The following is a 21,702-nucleotide window of genomic DNA, read 5'->3' on the forward strand; positions in this document are numbered from 1 at the left end:
GGGGCTGGGCCAGGTGGTAGCTGGCCTCGTAGTGGACCGCCAGCTCGATTTTAAGATACAAGTACAAGCTTTTTCACTGCAGCAACTTATACAATGCAGCAATTATACACCATTGGAGCTTGAATTACTGCGGCTGCTAGCTCCAGACTTGCCCTCCAATGGGTACTCAAAAAAGGATTTAAAGTTTTCTCATTCCAATTCCCAGGCTCTGTCATTGTTCCACTGTGCGGCAGCGATTCTAATAGCGACGCCTGTGATCTGCTTGTCATACTGAATAACAGTGTTATTTCACTACCCCAGCACACTCCCTATGCATGTTACAACAAGGCAAAGTGTTCTATCCCCCTATTGAGGTTCTCTGTAGTCCGAAAATAGCTGTTTTTAATAGCGATTCGCCATGAATAAACTCGGACCAAACCAAATTTTTTTGGAATCGGACGATTCAAATTTTTCAAAAATTCTCTCATCTCTACTTGTGATGTCTAGATTACTGGCTCCAAAATGAAATTTTGAGTTTCAGAATATTGCGAGCATTGTTGAAACTTACCAAAAGTGGTCAAACTGCTGAACCAGTGAAGGTTGTGGGCACCCATGAGAGGCTAGACTGTATAGACAATTCCCCAAAAAAGATAATCTACTGTACCTGAAAGAGGTTTCTTAATATTTGGATATACTGAAATTGAAGGAGGTTTCCTTAATATTTGTATTGTCGGGTGCATGTGCATCACTTATTTGGAGAAGAGAATAAGATGCACTATGAGAAAAAGGCCAGAAGTGTGATGTATCACATAAAACAGCTGCTAGGCCTCCTCGCTGACCATGTGTATTCATTAAAGGATGCCAGTTTACTACATCGTGGGGAGTGGCACAAGTTGTTTTTTTCTACTCCATTTTGGATTTGTGTGAATTTTATATGACTTGCTGAGTACCATATTACCACGCAAGGGTCTGTTGTGGGAGCAGAAGTATGTATTGAGAGTGTGAATAATGCCAGTGTTTTCTAACTCCTTGGGAAGAAGGCAAGCTGGCAGTGTGCGCTTTGAGAAACCTTAGGTCCAGGTATTAATATGTATTCCTTCAACATGTACCACTTACAGTATATACCAGTTATCTATTAACATTGTTGCAGGCAAAGTATATTACTTACTAGCAACCATATTCCCTATAACAGTGGTCTCTTTCAGAAGAAAAATATTTTCTGCTACACTCCAACATGTTGACTACAAATTAATCTAAGCACTTTTCCCAACATCAAGTCCAATCCATGGAGCCCATACCTCACAACTCAGAGGACCTTAAAGGAGTATTCCAGGCCAAAACTTTTTTTTTATATATCAACTGACTCCAGAAAGATAAACAGATTTGTAAATTACTTCTATTAAAAAATCTTAATCCTTCCAATAGTTATTAGCTCCTGAAGTTGAGTTGTTTTCTGTCTAACTGCACTCTGATGATATTCTCCCATCATGCACAGCTCCAGGGATGTGACATCATCATTGAGCACTTAGACAGAAAACTTCAGAAGCTAAACTAATAACTATTGGAAGGATTAAGATTTTTTAATAGAAGTAATTTACAAATCTGTTTAACTTTCCGGAACCAGTTGATATATATAAAAAAAAGATTTTGCCTGGAATACCCCTTTAAAGGGTAGCTCCCACCATCCTATTTTTGTTTTTTGCTAGCCCGCTCCCCCCCCCCCCACCGCTACGGAACTAGCCCGTCCCCTCCTCCCCCCCCCGCCCCGCATACCCCGTTCCCTCATTACACTTGCAGTTACTGCAGAGTCCGGCAGCGGGCGTGCAGGGAAAGCGGCGGCAACGAGGCGGCGGCGATGTGCGGGAGGAGTGGCCTCCCAGCCAGTGGCCGGGGAGCCAATGCGCTCGCTCCCGCCTGTCTGATTGACAGGCAGGGAGCGAGTGCAGCCTAACTGAAAAAGGACTGATTGCCACTCCAAAATCAGTCCTTTTTCAGTGGCCGGTTTTTAAATGTAAATTAAACCTTTTTAATGAAAAAATAAAAAATAAAAGTATATTAGAGATATGTTGTAGTACATAAGTACTACAACATATCAAAAAATAAAGTTGGTGACAGTGCCCATTTAAGGATTTGCTGCTAATTTCACAGTGCCAGATACCACAGGACACCTTCCTTGGTCATGTGGAGTTCATCCCTTCACCAATAGCAGCTGTTTTGGCCACACAAGTGGGAACTACACAATATTGGACTACCATTCATGTTAAGACTGAATGGTAGCTCAATATCCTATCCTGCTGTACTATTTATCCTTACTGTCCTAATTGGTTTTAAAACAGCAAAATATAGATACATTCATGAGAGTTGAATGTGCTGATGTGTTCCTCTGCATACCTACACTGCTCCCCCAGAGGTTATACTCTTTCCATGCCTGAAAGAACAGCAGACAAAATGCCTCACTCTTTATTATGTACAGCTTATACAGCTGTGGTGACCCAGTATGGGATGGTGTGGCCCCATACTTTTCTTCTGCCCTGTCAGGCAGAGTCCCTGCATGTCCCCAGGGTCCCCCTTATAGTATCACCATAATGTATATATGCTTGTATTATAAAAGTGTACTGTTTCTTCAATGTTTGTACCACATGGTTGTTACCCAGGAGGCACTAGTGACCAGGTGACCCTACAAGTGACCTATGGGCTCCTTGCACAGCCCCCCTATATAACAAGGGGAGGGGCTGCAGTCTCTCTCTTAGCACTTCTGCTGAGGTCAAGTCCAGTCAAGTTGTTCCAGTGTCTGTGTCCAGAGCATTGGAGGCCTCAAGCCTAAAGTCCTGCAGCCATAAGTCGGTCATCAGTAAGTCAAGTCATCTTATTGTCAGTCACCATCTCTGTCAAGTCAAGTCCATCTATAGTCACCGTGGCCTGCACTAAAGTCAGTCTAACTACTGCAAGTCCCAGAAAGCCTGCGAGGTCCCCCTGTGTCACTGGTCACCTCCCTGGGATATTTGGCTGTACGGCAAAGACTATATCACCTGTCTACCCTCAGTAAAGCTGCCATTATCCTTAATCTGGCGTTTGTGTCTTCATTGCCCCTGCCTAACCCAGGATCAGCGGTATTACCTTCGGGAGGTTAAAGCTAAACCACGCCCTGGCGTCACGACAAGAAGGGGTTAATACCATCTGCCCCTTGGGCCATAACATCTTCCCTTCATCTACCTTGCATTGCACCCCGACTCCACACAGAAATTCCCTAATACCTATTTTTTATTGAAATATCTAATAAACTTGTATCAGTGTCACCCACAGTAACCTGTTGGTACAGGCAGGTAGTGCAGGTAACACTGAATAAAATAATACTTAACTACACCCGATAAGTTGTCCTGTTCATCCGTTATCTTCTTTAATCCGATGGCAGGCTTGGTGCATGGGCAGAGCTTCAGGAGTACACTGACATTATCGTGCTCCTGCTGTGCACCAAGCCTGCTGCCAGATTAAAGAAAATAACGGATGAAGGGGACCATGGATTGGGGGTAGGTAAGTATTGTTATAATCACCTACAGGTTAGTGCAGGTGAAACAGATGACCGTTTCCCATTAAGCATAGAAATATAAAATGTTAGCAACTTGGGAATAAACTCCTTGTTGTTGCCCATTGATAGGAATGCATGCAGCCTAGAAAATGTGCCATATTTAAATTCCTATAATAAACTAATATGATGGGAATTGTTTAATAACATTGTAGGGTCTTCATGAACTATTCAACCATACATACTGTTTAGCGGTCTCACTCATAGTTGGATTCTTTAATAAGTGGTTCCTACAGACATTTCTGTCTTACCTCCAGATATTCTGGCTGTCCATTTCACCTATATCTTCATGTCTTTTTCCCTGCATGGTACGTAACTCATTGACTAGCAAAGAGCCCAGATTTTCGAACTACACTAACCTATTTGTACCCATTGTGTTCCTCTGCAAAGGATAATCACTGGTGAAACAATATGGGAAAATATTGATTGTTGTAACAATTGTATTAGCCATATGTGTTTATTGCCTATTACTACTACTGTTGCTCCTCCTACTACAATTGCTTCCTTTACTACACATTTATCAGTTGTACTGTTGTAAATGGCAGCATTGTTTTACGATGATGTGAGCATCAGTGCAGGAAAGCCCAGAGGTAATCAAATGTCTTTATCGTGTGCCATATGCTTACAGTAAAAACAGTCCTACTTCAAGTTGTGCTCATCGTGTGTTTTATAGGTCAATGTCTTTCTTTTCCCACACAGGAGAAACTGAAAATGTTCCAGTAAGCACCTTGCCAGCACAGATATATCAGGTAAAAATACCATTAAAAATAATAATAATAATAATAGTAATAATAATAATATAGTATGTCGTGACTTTGACTATTGCACTCATAGGCTGTATTTTATGTATGTTCTATTCATCTTCCTAAGTTGAATGTTTCTGTCTGACTGGTTTGACATAGTCGGATTCTACTGCACTAGATTTTCAGAACACTTATTCACGTGGTGAGACAGAGAACACAATAGTGTAAAAAAAGAAAAGCATTAGGCAATGGGGAAAAAATGCAACCGAGAAAACGAAGTGTAAAAAGAACAAATTTCACCACTCATTGAAGAAAGAGGCTTTTCCCCTACATAGCAGTGTATTTAAAGAGGCACTGTCATTGTTAAAAAATGTTCATATATTGCAGGACACATTATAATATGACATTTCACAATATACACCTGTTAAAAAAAATTATATTTTCCCCTGAAATTCAAGCTCAAAATAGCCACCACTAGGGGTCTAGGAGACTAGTCTAGATTTTACAGCATACTGGATACCGGCCATAAAGCATACTGGTATCCAGTATAGGAGATTTCTATTGTGTATGCAAAACTACAGATAAAGGATGTGTGGACATGCTGGGAGCTGTAGTTTTAAAACAGCTGGAGGCAACTCTGCTCTAACACAGTTATTTACAAACATTGCAGCTTCAGTTGTTACTAAACTACAACTCCCAGCATGCTGAAATAGTCAAAGCTTTCTCGGACTCCTGAATGACAAAGAAGTTGATCAGACATTCAGGAGTCTGTGAAAGATGAATGACACATAGTGAAAGCTATGCTGATTAGCATCCAGCTTTACTAGGAGAAGATAAAACAGATAGAACATGTATTCATAAAAATGCTGTACTTTTATCTAAAAAATCCTTGCACTAATTTTATAAAGATCTATTCTTATAGTTATACATTTTATCCTGTTATGAATTCACCATAATGTCTTCTGATTACTGCAGGCAAGCTCCAAGTATCTTCCTCTGACACATGACACAGCATAAAACCAGAGAGGAAAGGGTTACAGAGTAGAGAGTACTGATTGGCTGGCTGCACAGGCTTGCTCCTGTGAGGGAGACAGAAAGACACGCCCCCTCCAGCCTGCACAATGAAAAAGTAACTCACCAGCAGATAAATGCTTATATCTCTGGATATATAGGTCCGAGACACACAAAAATTATATGCACATGATCAGGATTGGGTCCTGAGTAACATATCACTTTTTTTTCTTTTTTTTTTTTTTTTGCACTATGACAGGTATGCTTTAAGGGTCTTTAGGATCTATATATTGTTGTTCCGTTGCTATGCTTTGTTTCTGGTCAGGGAATAACTCAATGAAGGGTAGTGGTCTAATGGTTGCAATAACCCATGGAGGCACTAGGCAATTGTACAAAAAAAGTGGCTAAGGCACCTTGCAAGAGACATCTAGGTAGGGGTAGGCTGTGATATAAACTCAGTCCCCCAATGACCAAAAGAGGCACAGTCAGTACAGACGCTGACAACCATCTTGGCACAACCTTACTCTCTGGTGCAGTTTTGGTATTGCTCACAGTCCTCTTAGAACTGGTACAAGACTGCTTTAACCACAGGTAAAGTTGGTGTTTCACAGTTGTTCCAGAATATTACCCTACCAGGTCAAAGTGCAACCACCCAGTGTATTAGTAATTACTGTAGTGAAATCCTTTTACAAACACATAAAAAAATTAGTAAAATTCAAAGGAACTTATAAAATATAACTTTTTTCTACTCTTTTTATTAAAATATAGGTTCACTGTATTAAACCGGCAACTGAGTTAATACCTTAAGGACCAAGCCCATTTTCACCTTAAGGACCCGAGCATTTTTTGCACATCTGACCACTGTCACTTTAAACATTAATAACTCTGGGATGCTTGTACTTATGAATTTGATTCCGAGAATGTTTTTTCATGACATATTCTACTTTATGTTAGTGGTAAATTTTCGTTGATACTTGCATAATTTCTTGGTGAAAAATTCCAAAATGTCATGAAAAATTTGAAAATGTTGCATTTTTATAACTTTGAAGATCTCTGCTTGTAAGGAAAGGGGACATACCAAACAAATTATATATTGATTCACATATACAATATGTCTACTTTATGTTGTATATTGAATACCTTGAGGGGTGCAGTTTACATAATGGGGTAAATTATGGGGTATTTCAAACATAAAGACCCCCAAATTCACTTCAAAACTGAACTGGCCCATGAAAAATTCAGATTTTGAAATTTACTTGAAAAATTGGAAAATTGCTGCTATACGTTGAAGCCCTCTAATGTCCAAACAGTGCCCTTCCAGAGGTTACAAAACTACAACTCCCAGCATGCCAAGACTGTCCAGGCATGATGGGAGTTGTAGTTCTGCAACATCTGAAGGGCCAGATGTTATAGAACTACAACTCCCAGCATGCCTGGACTGTCAGGGCATGCTGAGAGTTGTAGTTTTGCAACATTTGGAAGGACACAGTTTGGAGACCACTGCACAGTGGTCTCCAAACTGTGGCCCTCCAGATGTTGCAAAACTACAACTCTCAGCATGCCAAGACAGCCAAAGCCTGCTGGGCATGCTGGGAGTTGTAGTTTTGAAACTCCTAGAAGCAGCAGTGAAGATCACTTTACAGCGACCTTCACTGCTGCCTCTGACGCCACTACCTCCACTTGCCTGTGCCTCCTTTCTGCCTCTGGTCCCCGCTCCTCGTGTGATCGCAGGTAACTGCCACCAGTCCCCCCCACATCCACAGCCCCCGCACCATCGCCACCATCTTCCCCCGCTCTGCCCGGACTTCCAGGGGTGGGCAGAGCGGGGGATCTGAACTTTCACCCCCTGCCTCTGCCCTGCGATTCGCCGGTCAGTCCTGACCAGCGAATTGCAAGGGATTGGAGGAGGTGGCAACCCCGCCACCTCACTCATATCCTTCAGGATGATCAGGGCTGTCTCTGACAGCTCCAATCATCCCTATTTTCCGGGTGATCGGGTCACCAGAGACCAGATCGTCCCAGAATCGCCGTAGATTTGCAGTGATCGAAGACATGGGGGGGTCTTAGGACCCCCCCCAGGGGTTTGAATGGGGTGCCTGCTGAATGATTTCCCACGGGTGTACAGGTACGCCCTTGGTCCCTAAGTGGTTAAAGCGAAACCGACAGGCTGTTCACCTGCACTAAGCTTAATATACTGGACTGTACTGCGGGTAAACAGCTTTAAGATGAGGGGTCACTTACATAAATTGATGAAGTATTGCCAGAGTTATACGTTTTTATTCTTCTAGTTGTATTTTGCAGCCCTGCGCAGTGGGGGTGGGGAGCTGACTCGGGCTGCCCTCATAATGAATATGCAAAAAATATTCACTCTCACATCGCTAGGATGTGAAAGCCTGCAAGCACCTGCGCTGTGCTCTCCTTTAGGGCCCAGACGCCTTAGCGACGTGAGAGTGAATACGTTTGCATATTCATTATGGGGGGGGGGACAGAGCTGGCGATATTGAGGAGGCAGGGAGTTGTGCCAAAGAACTAGAAGAATAAAGATGTATAACTCTAGCGATACTCCTTCAATTCACGTAAGTGACCCCTCACTTTAGTGCTGTTCACCGAACTGTAACCCAGTATATTGGGATAAGTGCATGTGAACAGCTTGTCAGTTTCCATTCTTGTGCTGTCCTTTTAAGGACACTCCTTCATGCCCACACGGGGGGCTATATGTCCCACTTATTGCACTAGAGTTCCGTTAAAAACTGTTATTGTCGAATTGTTGCACACATATCCATAGATATAAATTACATCTTTCAAGAACACTGTCCTTGTCCTCAGTTATCATCCAGCAAGGACTGTTTAAAGTGCGTATAGATGCTTTGCTGTTTCTATATTGTGTTTCTTATCTGGATCAGTTCAAATAGATACTATGATAAACACTTCTATCATAGTAACATCTAAAGCATTTTATTTGCACTTTATTAGCACTTCCCGGTAGAGCCCTGCATCAGGATTGGGATCTCACAGGCCGGACCCAATGAAAAATTTGCGGGTGGTAATAAAGTTGTTGCAAGTGGGAGCGGGCAGTTACAGAACATACAGCGTGTCCTGCAAAATCCTGTGCAGTCATGCAAACCTCTGAAATGCCACAGGGGGCTGATGAAATGACACAAGAGGGTGATGAAATTGCACAAGGGGGTGATGAAATGGCACAAGGGGGTAATGAAATAGTACGGGAGTACTATTATTAAAATGTTTGTGGGAACCGGCGGATTGGTCGCACATGTTGCGGGAGCGGGCGGGAATGGAACACACACCTTGCAGGAGCTTGGCGGTAAGGGCCAGAAATCCAGCGGGAGCAGGCGGGAGTGGGATTATGGAAACAGTCCCACATGGGGCTCTACTTCAGGATTAGTGCTATGAGTATTTTAGTTTGCACCCACTGTCCATATATTTAGACCACCAAAGAAGAGTGCATTTTCAACATCCCTTGCTTTATATCTTGTTGGTTAATTCACAGGTTAGTCTTTTCAGAATGTATCCTAATTCTTGTTTCTATCCTATTGTTTTTATATCCTGTTCCTTATATACCATATAAACATTATTATGCAGTTAGCATATTAACTTGTGTTTTTTTGCGTCATCCAGAGAGGTTTCTCTGTTCTCTTGCGTTCACTCTTCTTGCTCCTTGGGCGTGTCACCATTTGAACATCAATATTATAGTCCAGGATAACCATTTTACATGTTAAGACTCTGTTTTCATTTGTGTTTTGGCTTCTGTTCAAAATTAGAGTCACAATGCTGTGTTAGGTGTGCTGGATGGTTCCTTCATATTTTTCCTAATTTTACCAGCAACAATAACAGTATGTTCACACAGCAGAGTGTCCGTGTGAGTTCTGCCGGAATGTTCCACGTGCACATTCAATTTCAATGGGATTCTGCTGCACTGTGCACATGGTGGAATGTCTGTTCTTTCTCCGGATATCCCTCTAAAATGCATTGACTACATAGAGCGTATATAAGTTCACAATGACACCATGTTTATTTTTGACCATTAAAATATGGGGAATGTCCGCCCGTGTTTTCTGGGTGAACATTCTGCACATTTTACTACCATATGAACATACCATAAAGGTCTATTCACTGTAAAGATGCTGGATGTGGATCCACTGACCTGTGTGCCTGATGACACGGGCCGTATCGGTGAGCGTAGTCTAAGGTGCTGCTGGCCTAGGATGAGGCAGAAGCGTAGTCTGACTTAGCAGAAGGTCAAGGCAGGTGGCAAAGGTGCACAGTCAAATAATGTAGCGGAAGGGTCAGAACACGGGCTAGGCAAACAGACAAAGGGAACGCTTAATCTAAGGCAAAAGGCACTGAAGATCCGGCAGGGAAGAGTGGGAGGTGCAGGGACTTATAGAGTAGTGTCAGGTGTTACACATAATTATGGGCGTACTGGCCCCTTAAATTTCAGAGCTCTGTCAAGTGCGCGCCCTAGGAGACGGGGACACGCGCACCGGAGCTGAGAGGGAGGAGAAGAGACAGGGTAAGTGACGGGCTGGGATTCGCATGCGGGTACGTCCTGTGATGTGAATCCCAGCCCCGCCGGCAGCAGGGGAGAGAGGGACAATGCGCTCACGGCCAGCTCATGTGGCCGGAGCGCAATGTGTAACATTCACACGGCAGAATTTCCATACATCTGCACAAATTCTGCTTCCGCATTCATTTGGGTGGTTTCTGGCTTGTACGGATTTTGTGCGGAATTGGTGTGAAATTGGTGCCAAATCCGCATGCGGAAATTCAGAAGTGTGAATGGGAGTGCAGAATTTCATAGAAGTCTATTGGGCTTTAACGGCGGAATCTGCATGCGGAATCTGTGCGGAATTCCCCATGCAGAAATTTTACCGTGTGAATAGACCCTCAGGGTCTATTCACACGGCAGAATTTCCAAAGGATTCAGCCTCAAATTAAAGCCTATAGACTTCTATGGGTTTCCACACTCCAATTCACACTTCTGAATTTCTGCATGCGGATTGTGCACTGATTCCACACCAATTCCACACAAAATCCGCACAAGCCAGAAACTACTCAAATGAATGCGGAAGCGGAATTGGTGTGCATGCGCAATTTTGTCATGTGAATAGACCCTAAGGCTGCATACTGCAATATTCTTGCCAATAAACATTGTATCAGTGTGAACGTTCAGACTCCCTGTATAACCCGATCATTTAAATAGAAACATTGATATTAAAAATATTAAAAACAATATGAAGTCAGTTGCATAGAAATATTTGAAATATTTTATTAGTTGCAGATTTTGGCCTCTGAACTTAAGACAGGCTTTACAGAAGCTATGCAGGAATTGTCCCGAATTCAACATGGTGAATATGCCTTGGAGGAGAAGGTCAAGAGCTGCCGCTGTACCATGGAGGAGAAGGTTACAGAGTTGAAAAATTCTCTAAACAATTTGAAGGTAACAGTATTGAAATGGAATCTAATGACTGAGGCGGGTAAGAAATAATAACATTTGTAATTCTTTGGCTACTGTGACATCTGTGTCGGACCTCTGCTTGGGGAACTCTGTTCGCAGACTCCGTTTAAGTAGCGGGACATGAGCTGCAAGCAGTACTATTCTCCGCTCAAATGCTGTTACTAAAGGGCTACCAGACAGAATCCAAGGGGACCCCATTTAAGTCAATGGGGTCCGTTGGTGTCTGTTGAGCAACAAACTGTCCAGCCTGAGATGGAGCTCCAACATAGATGTGAACCTAGCCTTAGACAATGGAAATTAGACTAGACAGCCTTAAATGTGCCACATCTGGCCTATTGCTAGAGCAGTGTTTCTCAGCCTATGTGCTTCGAGCTGTTGCAAAATTACAACTTCCAGCATGCCTGGAGAGCTTTTGGCTGTCCGGGCATACTGGGAGTTGTGGTTTTGCAACAGCTGGAGGCACATTGGTTGGGAAACACTGTTCTAGACTGTTGAATATAAGTTTTAACGATGTTGGCTTACTTTATGCCAAAGTTGGTTTACTTTACACCAAAATTTTGGGCTAAAATGGAGCATTGTGGAAAACTTAAGTGATGCCCCCTTGAGGGAACCCACTAGTATCTGACATGCCAGTGAAACACAATAGTATCTGAAAAGTGTCTAAAACACAAAAATGTGGTGCAGGTAATGAAAGCCAGTCTTGCTGCAGATTGCGCCCAACACTGGCTTATATGACTTATCCAGTCTTATAATATTGATATCTAATAGTTATTTGCGATACTCTGTCTTGGCTAATAGATGAGGAACCCGTATATCTCAAAATGTTTTCTAAGCCAGATAACATGTTTAAAGGTGTTTGCTAGTAATAAAAAATGCATAAAGGCTGGGACCAAGGTCTATTTACCCATTAATTCACCACCACTCCAGTGTTCCTCACCCGAAATGTTGCAATGACATCTGGCACGTAATGTAAGATCAACACAACACTTTTGTGGCAAAGCGAGCGCTAGAGTGGCAGTGAAGTGAGTGGTGAATAAAGTTTTTTGAAAAAAAAAATTTCATCTTGGCCTCTCTTTTCAACTCTTTTCAACTTGGCCTTAGCTTGGATCCATTTCAGCTGGTGCCAGAAAGTTAAAGGGATATGTAAATTACTTCTATTAAAAAATCTTAAACCTTGCAGTACTTATCAGCTGCTGTATGCTCCACAGCAACTTCTTTTCTTTTTTAATTGCTTTTCCGTCTGTTCACACTGTTCTCTGCTGACACCTCTGTCCATGTCAGGAACTGTCCAGAGCACGATAGGTTTGCTATGGGGATTTGTTCTAGCTCTGGACAGTTCCTGACATGGACAGAGATGTCAGCAGAGAGCACTGTGGTCAGGCAGAAAAGAAATTCAAAAACAAAAGAACTTCTTGTGGAGCATACAACAGCTGATAAGTACTGGAAGGATGAAGATTTTTAAATAGAAGTCATTTACAAATCTGTTTAGCTTTCTGTCACCAGTTGATTTAACCCCTTAACGACGCAGGACGTATATTTACGTCCTGCGCCGGCTCCCGCGATATGAAGCAGGATCGCGCCGCGATCCCGCATCATATCGCGTCGGTCCCGGCGCTCATCAACGGCCGGGACCCGCGGCTAATACCACACATCGCCGATCGCGGCGATGTGCGGTATTAACCCTTTAGAAGCGGCGGTCAAAGCTGACCGCCACTTCTAAAGTGAAAGTGACCCGGCTGCTCAGTCGGGCTGTTCGGGACCGCCGCGGTGAAATCGCGGCGTCCCGAACAGCTTGCAGGACACCGGGAGGGCCCTTACCTGCCTCCTCGGTGTCCGATCGGCGAATGACTGCTCCGTGCCTGAGATCCAGGCAGGAGCAGTCAAGCGCCGATAACACTGATCACAGGCGTGTTAATACACGCCTGTGATCTGTGTAAGAGATCAGTGTGTCCCTATGGGACCTATAACACTGCAAAAAAAAAAGTTAAAAAAAAGTGTTAATAAAGGTCATATAACCCCTTCCCTAATAAAAGTTTGAATCACCCCCCTTTTCCCATAAAAAAAATAAAACAGTGTAAAAAAATATAAAAATAAACATATGTGGTATCGCCGCGTGCGTAAATGTTCGAACTATAAAAATATATCATTAATTAAACCGCACGGTCAATGGCGTACGCGCAAAAAAATTCCATTTTTGCTCACTTTTTATACCATTAGAAAATGAATAAAAAGTGATCAAAAAGTCCGATCAAAACAAAAATCATACCGATAAAAACTTCAGATCACGGCGCAAAAAATGAGTCCTCATACCCCCCTGTACGTGGAAAAATAAAAAAGTTATAGGGGTCAGAAGATGACATTTTTAAACGTATAAATTTTCCTGCATGTAGTTATGATTTTTTCCAGAAGTGCGACAAAATCAAACCTATATAAATAGGGTATCATTTTAACCGTATGGACCTACAGAATAATTATAAGGTGTAATGTTTACCAAAATATGCACTGCGTAGAAACGGAAGCCCCCCAAAAGTTACAAAATTGCGGGGTTTTTTCAATTTTGTCGCCCAATGATTTTTTTTTTCCGTTTTGCCGTGCATTTTTGGGTAAAATGACTAATGTCACTGCAAAGTAGAATTGGCGACGCAAAAAATAAGCCATAATATGGATTTTTAGGTGGAAAATTGAAAGGGTTATGATTTTTAAAAGGTAAGGAGGAAAAAACGAAAGTGCAAAAAGAGTCCTTAAGGGGTTAAAAAAAAAATGTTTTCCACCGGCGTAACCCTTTAAACTCTTTTCAGCTTGGCCTCAGTCTGTATCCTATTTTTACTACTGGAAACTCTTCTTAAATGTAATTTTCTATGTATTTTCTCACAGTATTTTGAATAACCTTTCAATTTTGTAGCACTTTTGTGTGACATTATTGTCAATCATCATTTACCTTCCATCTGTCAGTGATGTTAATATTTGTGTCTATAGGAAGAGGTGAACACAGCTATGGCTATGATTCATGCTATCATTGCTAAGCAGGAGGAGATGCAGCAGAAGATTGAACAACTCCAACAAGAAAAACGAAGGGAATCCCGAAAAGTTAAGAATAAGTGAGTGCCTGTTGGCTACATTTTTATAACACTGCATAATGCGCCACATTCCTTCTATTCAATCCCATATATGTGCAGAATCTGAGAGTGAAATAGATGTAAATGAGAATAAAAAAAAAAACTGGGATGATAAATGTAGCAGTTTGGATGTGACAAATCCTGGGAGATTCCTAAACTAATTATGATAATCTGCATTGTTCCTCATAAGAATCAGGTCACCTGGCCTCTAATTAGAAGTAATTGGCAGAGCATGGGGCTCCTTGTCTTCCTGGGAAGGTGGGGAATGACACTGAGCTAATTATATTTCACATTATTTCCCATAAAGCTATTAAAGGTTTTACTAGAACCACAGAATTTACTCCTATAATGGGTCAGATAAAAATCTTTTTTTCCACAGAATAAAAGACTAAAAGTCTAAGCATATTCACCTGTAATGTCCATTAACTATTAAAGGGGTACTCCACCCCTAGACATCTTATCCCCTATCCAAAGGATAGGGGATAAGATGTCTGATCGCAGAGGGTCCCGCCGCTGAGGACCCCCGCAATAGAGCATGCGGCACCCACCTGTTTCTGCTCCGGAAGCGCTGAAGGGTCTGGGTCCCGACCATGGGAAGGAAGTCCGGGGCATGACGTCACACGGGGGCGGAGTCGGGACATCACGCCCCGTCCCCTCAATGCAAGTCTATGGGAGGGGGCGTGACGGCCGTCACGCCCCCTCCCATAGACTCGCATTGAGGGGATAGGGGATAAGATGTCTAGGGGTGGAGTACCCCTCTAAATTAGCTTGTGTAGATTTGAGATTTTGATCATACTAGGGGTAACTATATTGCCAGTGCACTTTATTGGCCCACTTTGGGTGGTACATCTTGTCATGTTATAAAAATATTTATTGATGTCCTTGCACCGGCACATGATGAAGTTTGCAGAACTGTCTGAATGTTCTGTTACTGGTGTATACTGGTGTCTGCATTCATATGTGTTGGGAGGTAGGACATGGTGGTGGTGGTGGGAAGGGAATCACTCCCAGGTCATGATGCTACTTGGCCTATTGGGGGTCACCTGACTGGGAGGGTACTCTTTTAGGCACCTTTGCAAGGGGGTGGCACCCCATTTTGTATAAGAAGAAACCAAGCAAGGGAGAGGTTGTTGCTGCTGAGAAGAGGATTGATGTCCACAAGCATCTGCAGCTGCTAAATGTCACACGGGTCTATCCTGGTTGTCATTGTCAAGAGGAAGAACTCTGAGACCCATTTCTAGTCCACATTGTCAAAGGGGACTATACCTGAATGGTGCATGAGGGAAGCAAGTCCTTCTGCCAGCTACAACATTTGGGCACTTTTTGGTAAAGATTTACCCTGTACGGAACATCCTTGGCCCCAAATCCAGTGTATAAGTGCCAAGACAGCAACTCTGAAAGACTGTGCCTCCCCATTAAGAATACATTTAACAGCATTTTTTGTTTACATGTTATACTCTGTTGCCCAGTAAAGAACTCATATCTAACAACTGAACCCTTGTGGAGCTCCCCTTTACTTGGTACCACTAGGCCAGAACCACAATCATGCTATATCTCCTCCTCCATACCAGAGCTTGCAGGCCTGGCCCTGTTTACACATCCCTTAAAGGGAACCTGTCACTTGTTTCATGCTGCCCAAACAAGGGGCAGCATAAGAACAGATACAGGCAGCAGGATTCCAGGACACTATGGGCTACTCTGAAATGTTTGCGCGTTTCAGAGAAATCATAATTTAAATAAGTAGCCACAAGACTCTTTCCTGACATCCTTAAAGGGGTACTCCGGTGGAAAACAAATTTTTTTTTTCAAATCAACTGGTTCCAGAAAGGTTTAACAGATTTGTAAATTACTTCTATTAGCAAAAAAAAATCTTAACCCTTCCAGTACCTATCAGCTGCTGTATGTTCTAGAGGAAGTTGAGTTGTTCTTTTCTGTCTGACCACAGTGCTCTCTGCTGACACCTCTGCCCATGTCAAGAACTGTCCAGAGTAGAAGTAAATCCCCATAGCAAACCTTTTCTTCTCTGGACAGTTTCTGATATGGACAGAGGTGTCAGCAGAGAGCACTGTGGTCAGACTGAAAAGAAAAACTCAACTTCCTCTGGAGCATACAGCAGCTGATTAGTACTGGAAGGATTAAGATTTTTTTTAATAGAAGAAATTTACAAATCTGTTTAACTTTTTGGCACCAGTTGTACCAGAGTACATTTTTAAGTGTCTGTACCTAGAAGTGTATAGGAAGAGATGCATTGCTCAAGGCCAGCGGGGTGGGGATTTCTCTGATAAGCCTACATCTTCACACCATAAAATATATACATAGGATGAATATGTTATGTCTCTAGAGGGTACTGACTCTGTTTTCATTTTAGTTATATTGTATGATCATAGCTTTGGGGTCACTATGATGCAGTTATTCAAATAGGCTTATAACACATTAAGAATTATTGACAAATTCCAGTAAAATGTCTTTCTTAAGGTTTTTTGTTATGTTTTTATGGGCACTGTAATATAAGGGCTTAAAGGGGTACTCCAGTGGCACACTTTTTTTTTTTTATCAACTGGTGCCAGAAAGTTAAACAGATTTGTAAATTACTTATTTTAAAAATTCTTAATCCTTCCAGTACTTATAAGCAGCTGTACACTACAGAGGAAATTCTTTTCATTTGGGATTTCTTTTCTGTCAGGACCACAGTGCTCTCTGCTGACACCTCTGTCCATTTTAGGAACTGTCCAGAGCAGCATATGTTTGCTATGGGGATTTGTTCCTGCTCTGGACAGTTCCTGACATGGACAGGGGTGTCAGCAAAGAGCACTGTGGTTGTGACAGAAAATAAATCCAAAAAGAAAAGAACTTCCTCTGTAGTATACAGCCGCTAATAAGTACTGGAAGGATTAAGATTTTTTAATAGAAGTAATTTACAAATCTGTTTAACTTTCTGGCATCAAGTGATTTAAAAGAAAAAAAATTTGCCACTGGAGTACCCCTTTAAAGGTAAATTCATGTTATTGGATAATTCACATTTACATACTGTAGTTACAGGCTTTGTTCCATGGCAAAAAAAAAGACACTTAATTTATATAATAGATACAATGGGGCAAATTTACTAATCCTGCCTATTTCTTAGACTGTGTAAATTTAGACTAGAAAATCTATGAAAATGTTGGTTAAACCCCTTTCTGCCCATGCTAAAACCCTTATCCAATAAACCTAATCCACTTGTCATGGTGCACTATAAATAAAAAAGGTGTCTCACTTGCTGTGCGCAACAATTCTGGTTCATATGGAGCTAAAATTCTGGTGCAACAGCCATAGTACATCTGGGCCAATATGCCATCTACTATGATTGTAGGCATTATCATGTGCGATGCCTGCTTCTAGTCCAAATGATGCCATCCGGTCTATATTGTCAGGAGGTAAATGACATCATTTTCTGTGTCAGTGAACACAAAGTCTACTCTGGACCTAGCTAAGGTGGTCACAGGCAATGATAGTTGCCTGTAAAGGAACAGGGCGAGAAAGCTGTGCACATGATGCCAGAGGCAGTTATGAAAGATGGCATGTAGTCCTGGGCTACGTTGGAAAGATGTGTGCTTCATCTAGAGGATGAATGCAGTTTGAAATTGGGAATGGCTGTAAAGTATTGCTACAGTTGCACAGAGATTTTATTAGGGATCGACCGATATCGATTTTTTAGGGCCGATACCAAGACTGATAATCTGTTACCTTTCAGGCCGATAGCCGATAACTTATATGATATGATATTCCGGTATAAGTTATCGGCTATTTCCCCCCACCTGGCCCTGCAGAATCCACTGATGATCAATGATTTAAAGGGGGCGCTTTAAATCAATGAACTGCAGCGGCTTTTGCGGGGCCAGAGACCGCCGCCGCTGCCCGCTTCTCTCTCCCTGCCTGTCCTGGGGTCCTCCCTAGTCCAACCACCACCGCTGCTGCCCCATTGCCTCCCCCATCCCTGGTTTTATAATTACCTGTTCCCAGGGTCCGCGCTACTTCTCGCTCCGGCAGCGTCCTGAGCTGTCACTGTGCTCACTGACGGTAACGTCGCATTAAGGACGTCACTCGTCATTGCGCTGCGCAGCGCGCAGGACGTCGCATGAGCCAGAAGTAGTGCGGACCCCGGGAACAGGTAATTATTAAACCGGGGATGGGGGAGGCAATGGGGCAGCGGCGGTCTCTGGCCGGGGGGCGGGGCATTATCGGCATATCGGCAAGGTAATTGCCGATACTGATAATGTCCAAAATCATGAATATCGGCCAAACCGATTATTGGTTGATCCCTAATTTTAATGCTACATCAATTTCTACATTAACATCAAAAACATGTATAAATGGGTATTTTAATATACGTTATGGATTTTCTAACTCATAGTTTTTGTTTATATTTTTCTGCTGTTCCCAGAAGGATCCAGAAGGAAGAGCATGCAGGTCAAACCCAATCTGCCCAGAACAGCACCTTCCAAAATTCCAATCACTCCGAACCACTGATGGTCAATTTTCATAACAACCTAGTGCAGCCATCCCCATATGAAAAAGGTACTGTGATATTCAGGAGGGAGGTCAATTCTATGTAGTCATGTAAAACATCTTACTTGTTATTAGTTATTCATCCATGTTTTAGGACTCCCCATCCTAGAAGAATTATTTGTTTGCTAACAGCAAGGTAGGGATTTCGACAGCGTTTGGTGCAGACAATACCAGGTCCTGCTTTACTATAATTTGTGCTATCAGCTCTGTCTTCTGTGCAGACCAATTTACTGTGCGTTTTTAAATGGTACTCCGGTGAAAAACTTTTTTTTATTTTTTTTAAACCAACTGGTGCCAGAAAGGCAAACAGATTTGTAAATTTCTTCTATTAAAAAAATCTTAATCCTTCCTGTACTTATTAGCTGCTGAATACTACAGTGGAAATTCTTTTCCGTTTGAAACACAGAGCTGTCTGCTGACATCACGAGCACAGTGCTCTCTGCTGACATCTCTGTCCATTTTAGGAACTGTCCAGGGTAAAAGGAAATCCCCATGGCAAACATATGCTTCTCTGGAGAGTTCATAAAATGGACAGAGATGTCAGCAGAGAGCACTGTGCTCGTGATAAAGCCCCCCCCCCCCCCCTATAAAGCCCCTATAGGGGGGAATGCAGGTAAAAAGATAAATTATGGAGTAAATGTTATATGCAGAAACATTAAAAATTGTTCTTTCTTTTTACACACCAAGAGTTTTGATCACTCAAAATAAATCTATGTTTGTTTTACATCAATGCAGCACCTGCATGCAGGTCAGTAAGTGCTGGCAGTGAAAGCAATGTGACGGTCACCAATACAGGTGAGTAGAAAGATTTTGTCATACATTGGTATAAATAATAATAATAATTTATTATTATTAACTATAACAATCATAAAAGCAAAATACAGAAAATAAACATTTAAAAATTAAATATAACATTTTATCTCAAATATATTTCCACTTTTTTGTTGTTGCATTCTTATTATAATTATTGTTTGTAGTGTATTCCCACAATTTTGTGATCTAAACATTTAGCTCTTCATTTTGTTAAATTTTTTTGTTTTTTTTTATTAATATTTTTTATGATTATGTTATATCAAAATGTTTAATTGTCATTTTTATAATGATGTACTTTTTCTTTGAAGCCACTCGGACAACTCATGAAGAGACAGATGAAAGTTTTAAGTCCTCAGTGACAATTGAAGGTCAGTCCAGAATGTATATGCCTTCCCTCGTCTGGAGACAGCCAAAGGACGGAAGGGACTGGGAAGAAGATGGTCCTAAAGAACAAACAGACGGGCCAAGGGAACTAGTACACAGCAGAGCTGCCCCAGTGGAGAATACCCTCATTGAACCCAGTATTTTTGGTAAAATACAATTATAAAAATACCTTAAAGGGTACCTCTCATCAAAAAAACTTTTGATATATTATAGATTAATGTATGCAGAATAACTTCACAAGTGCATGTTATTAAAAAATATGCTTCTTTCTATTTAATTTTCCACTTTGAAGAAATGACCACTAGGGGGCTCCCTACCAGTCCTGGCAGCAAGCATTTCAGACTCATGCTGGAGTCCTAAACACTATGAGCTGCCAGTCTGCTTTGTTCACAAAGGAGAACACTCAGAGCTGCCAGCCTGCTTTGTTCACAGCCTGTTTGGCTGTGAACAAAGCAGGCTGGCAGCTCTGAGTGTTTAGGACTCCAGCATGAGTCAGAAATGCTTGCTGACAGGACTGATCGGGAAAAATACAATAGAAAGGAGCATATTTTTCATTGACATGCTATTGGAAAGTTATTCAACATTCATTAATCTAAAATATATCAAAAGTTTATTTGATGAGAGGTACCCTTTAAGCTGTGTAACATACTTCAGCCATCATTGTGTTAGCACAGAGCATTAGAAATCATTCTTCTAAAAGGTAGGCTTAGTTACTTACTGACTTTTGACATTCATGAATCGATCGATAAACCTTTCATAGGTACTCTGGTAAAAAACTATTTTGTTTCAAATCACCTGGTGCCAGAAAGTTAAACAGATTTGTAATTTACTTATATTAAAAAATCTTAATCCTTCCTGTGCTTAGCTGCTGACTACTACAGAGGAAGTTGTGTAGTTCTTTCCCGTCTGACCACAGTGCTCTCTGCTGACACCTCTTTCCGTGTCAGAGCAGGAAGTGTCCAGAGCAGGAGAGGTTTACTATGGGCATTTGCTTCTACTCTGGACAGTTCCTGACACAGACAGAGGTGTCAGCAGAGAGCACTGTGGTCAGACAGAAAAGAACTATACAACTTCCTCTGTAGTATATAGCAGCTGTAGTACTGGAAGGATTAAGATTTTCTAATAGAAGTAATTTACAAATCTGTTTAACTTTCTGGAGCCAGTTGATATGAAAAAAATAGTTTTCGACCAGAGTACTACATACTTCCGGGTGTAACGAAGCGTCACATGGCGCTCAGCCTATTATGGGCCGAGGCAGAACATCGCGGCTGCCGGCGATAGGCTGAGCACCATGTGACGCTTCGTTACACCCGGAAGTATGAAGAGGATGGACCGGAGGACCGATCAGCTGTAGTGACGCTCTGCGGGAACCCAGGGAGGTGAGAGATGGTTAATTTTCATTTATTTTGCAGCCCGGGCAGGACGGAGCAGGAATACTCTGCACCAGAGTACTCCTTTAATTGGCGCTCATAGGGCTGACTTCATGTAGTCTATATGTAGAAATAAAAACATTAGGTACAAAATCTGTAGTCATAAAATTGCTAGGTCAACAGCAATACAAGTCAGAGACAAGTCTGGAAAAAACTGATACTAAATACAGTTGTTATTTCAGTTTGCGGTACCCTAGTTAAGGCAATAATCAATCAATGACGAAATTACTCATTGATGATAGAAATGGCTTTTGGTCTATAATACAGGTAGCAAAAACTGCTCAGTCTGCACATTCACTGCACCACTGACAGTATGCTATCCAAGTGACTTATGTTATCCTTCGGACAGGGGGATACGTTTTTAACCATGATACTTGTCCTTTAAGCTTAAGACCCAAAGAATATTCCTCAAGGAGAAATCATCACAGCCAAACAGGGTTTACCCAGATAGCATTCTTCCATGATGTCACCTTTTTATGTGCACCACTTTCTTATTTTAAGTCCATTTATGCTGTGGACACATTTTCAAGGACAGAAAGTCACTATCACCTATTATTAATAACCACAACACAGCTTTGCACAGTGCTTTGAGATCCTCAGCGGTATCACGCCACTACTGTAC

At 41.9% G+C, this 21,702-nt stretch overlaps 1 protein-coding gene across 6 annotated transcripts in view; it reads left to right on the top strand.

Moving 5' to 3' along the window:
* Positions 1 to 21,702, top strand: part of ARHGEF33 (Rho guanine nucleotide exchange factor 33) — a 114,006-nt gene that overhangs the window by 49,123 nt on the left and 43,181 nt on the right. For 5 of the 6 annotated variants that reach the window (XM_056567468.1, XM_056567464.1, XM_056567462.1 and 2 more), the window contains 6 exons: positions 4,262 to 4,311; positions 10,610 to 10,774; positions 13,769 to 13,890; positions 18,329 to 18,462; positions 19,189 to 19,248; positions 19,575 to 19,796. In XM_056567468.1, the coding sequence (XP_056423443.1) occupies positions 4,262 to 4,311; positions 10,610 to 10,774; positions 13,769 to 13,890; positions 18,329 to 18,462; positions 19,189 to 19,248; positions 19,575 to 19,796 (753 nt within the window). The remainder of the gene's footprint in view (positions 1 to 4,261; positions 4,312 to 10,609; positions 10,775 to 13,768; positions 13,891 to 18,328; positions 18,463 to 19,188; positions 19,249 to 19,574; positions 19,797 to 21,702) is intronic. The other variant, XM_056567463.1, reaches the window with a different exon arrangement.

This window comes from Hyla sarda, chromosome 3, assembly GCF_029499605.1.
Source record: "Hyla sarda isolate aHylSar1 chromosome 3, aHylSar1.hap1, whole genome shotgun sequence".
Taxonomy (NCBI): Eukaryota; Metazoa; Chordata; class Amphibia; order Anura; family Hylidae; genus Hyla; species Hyla sarda.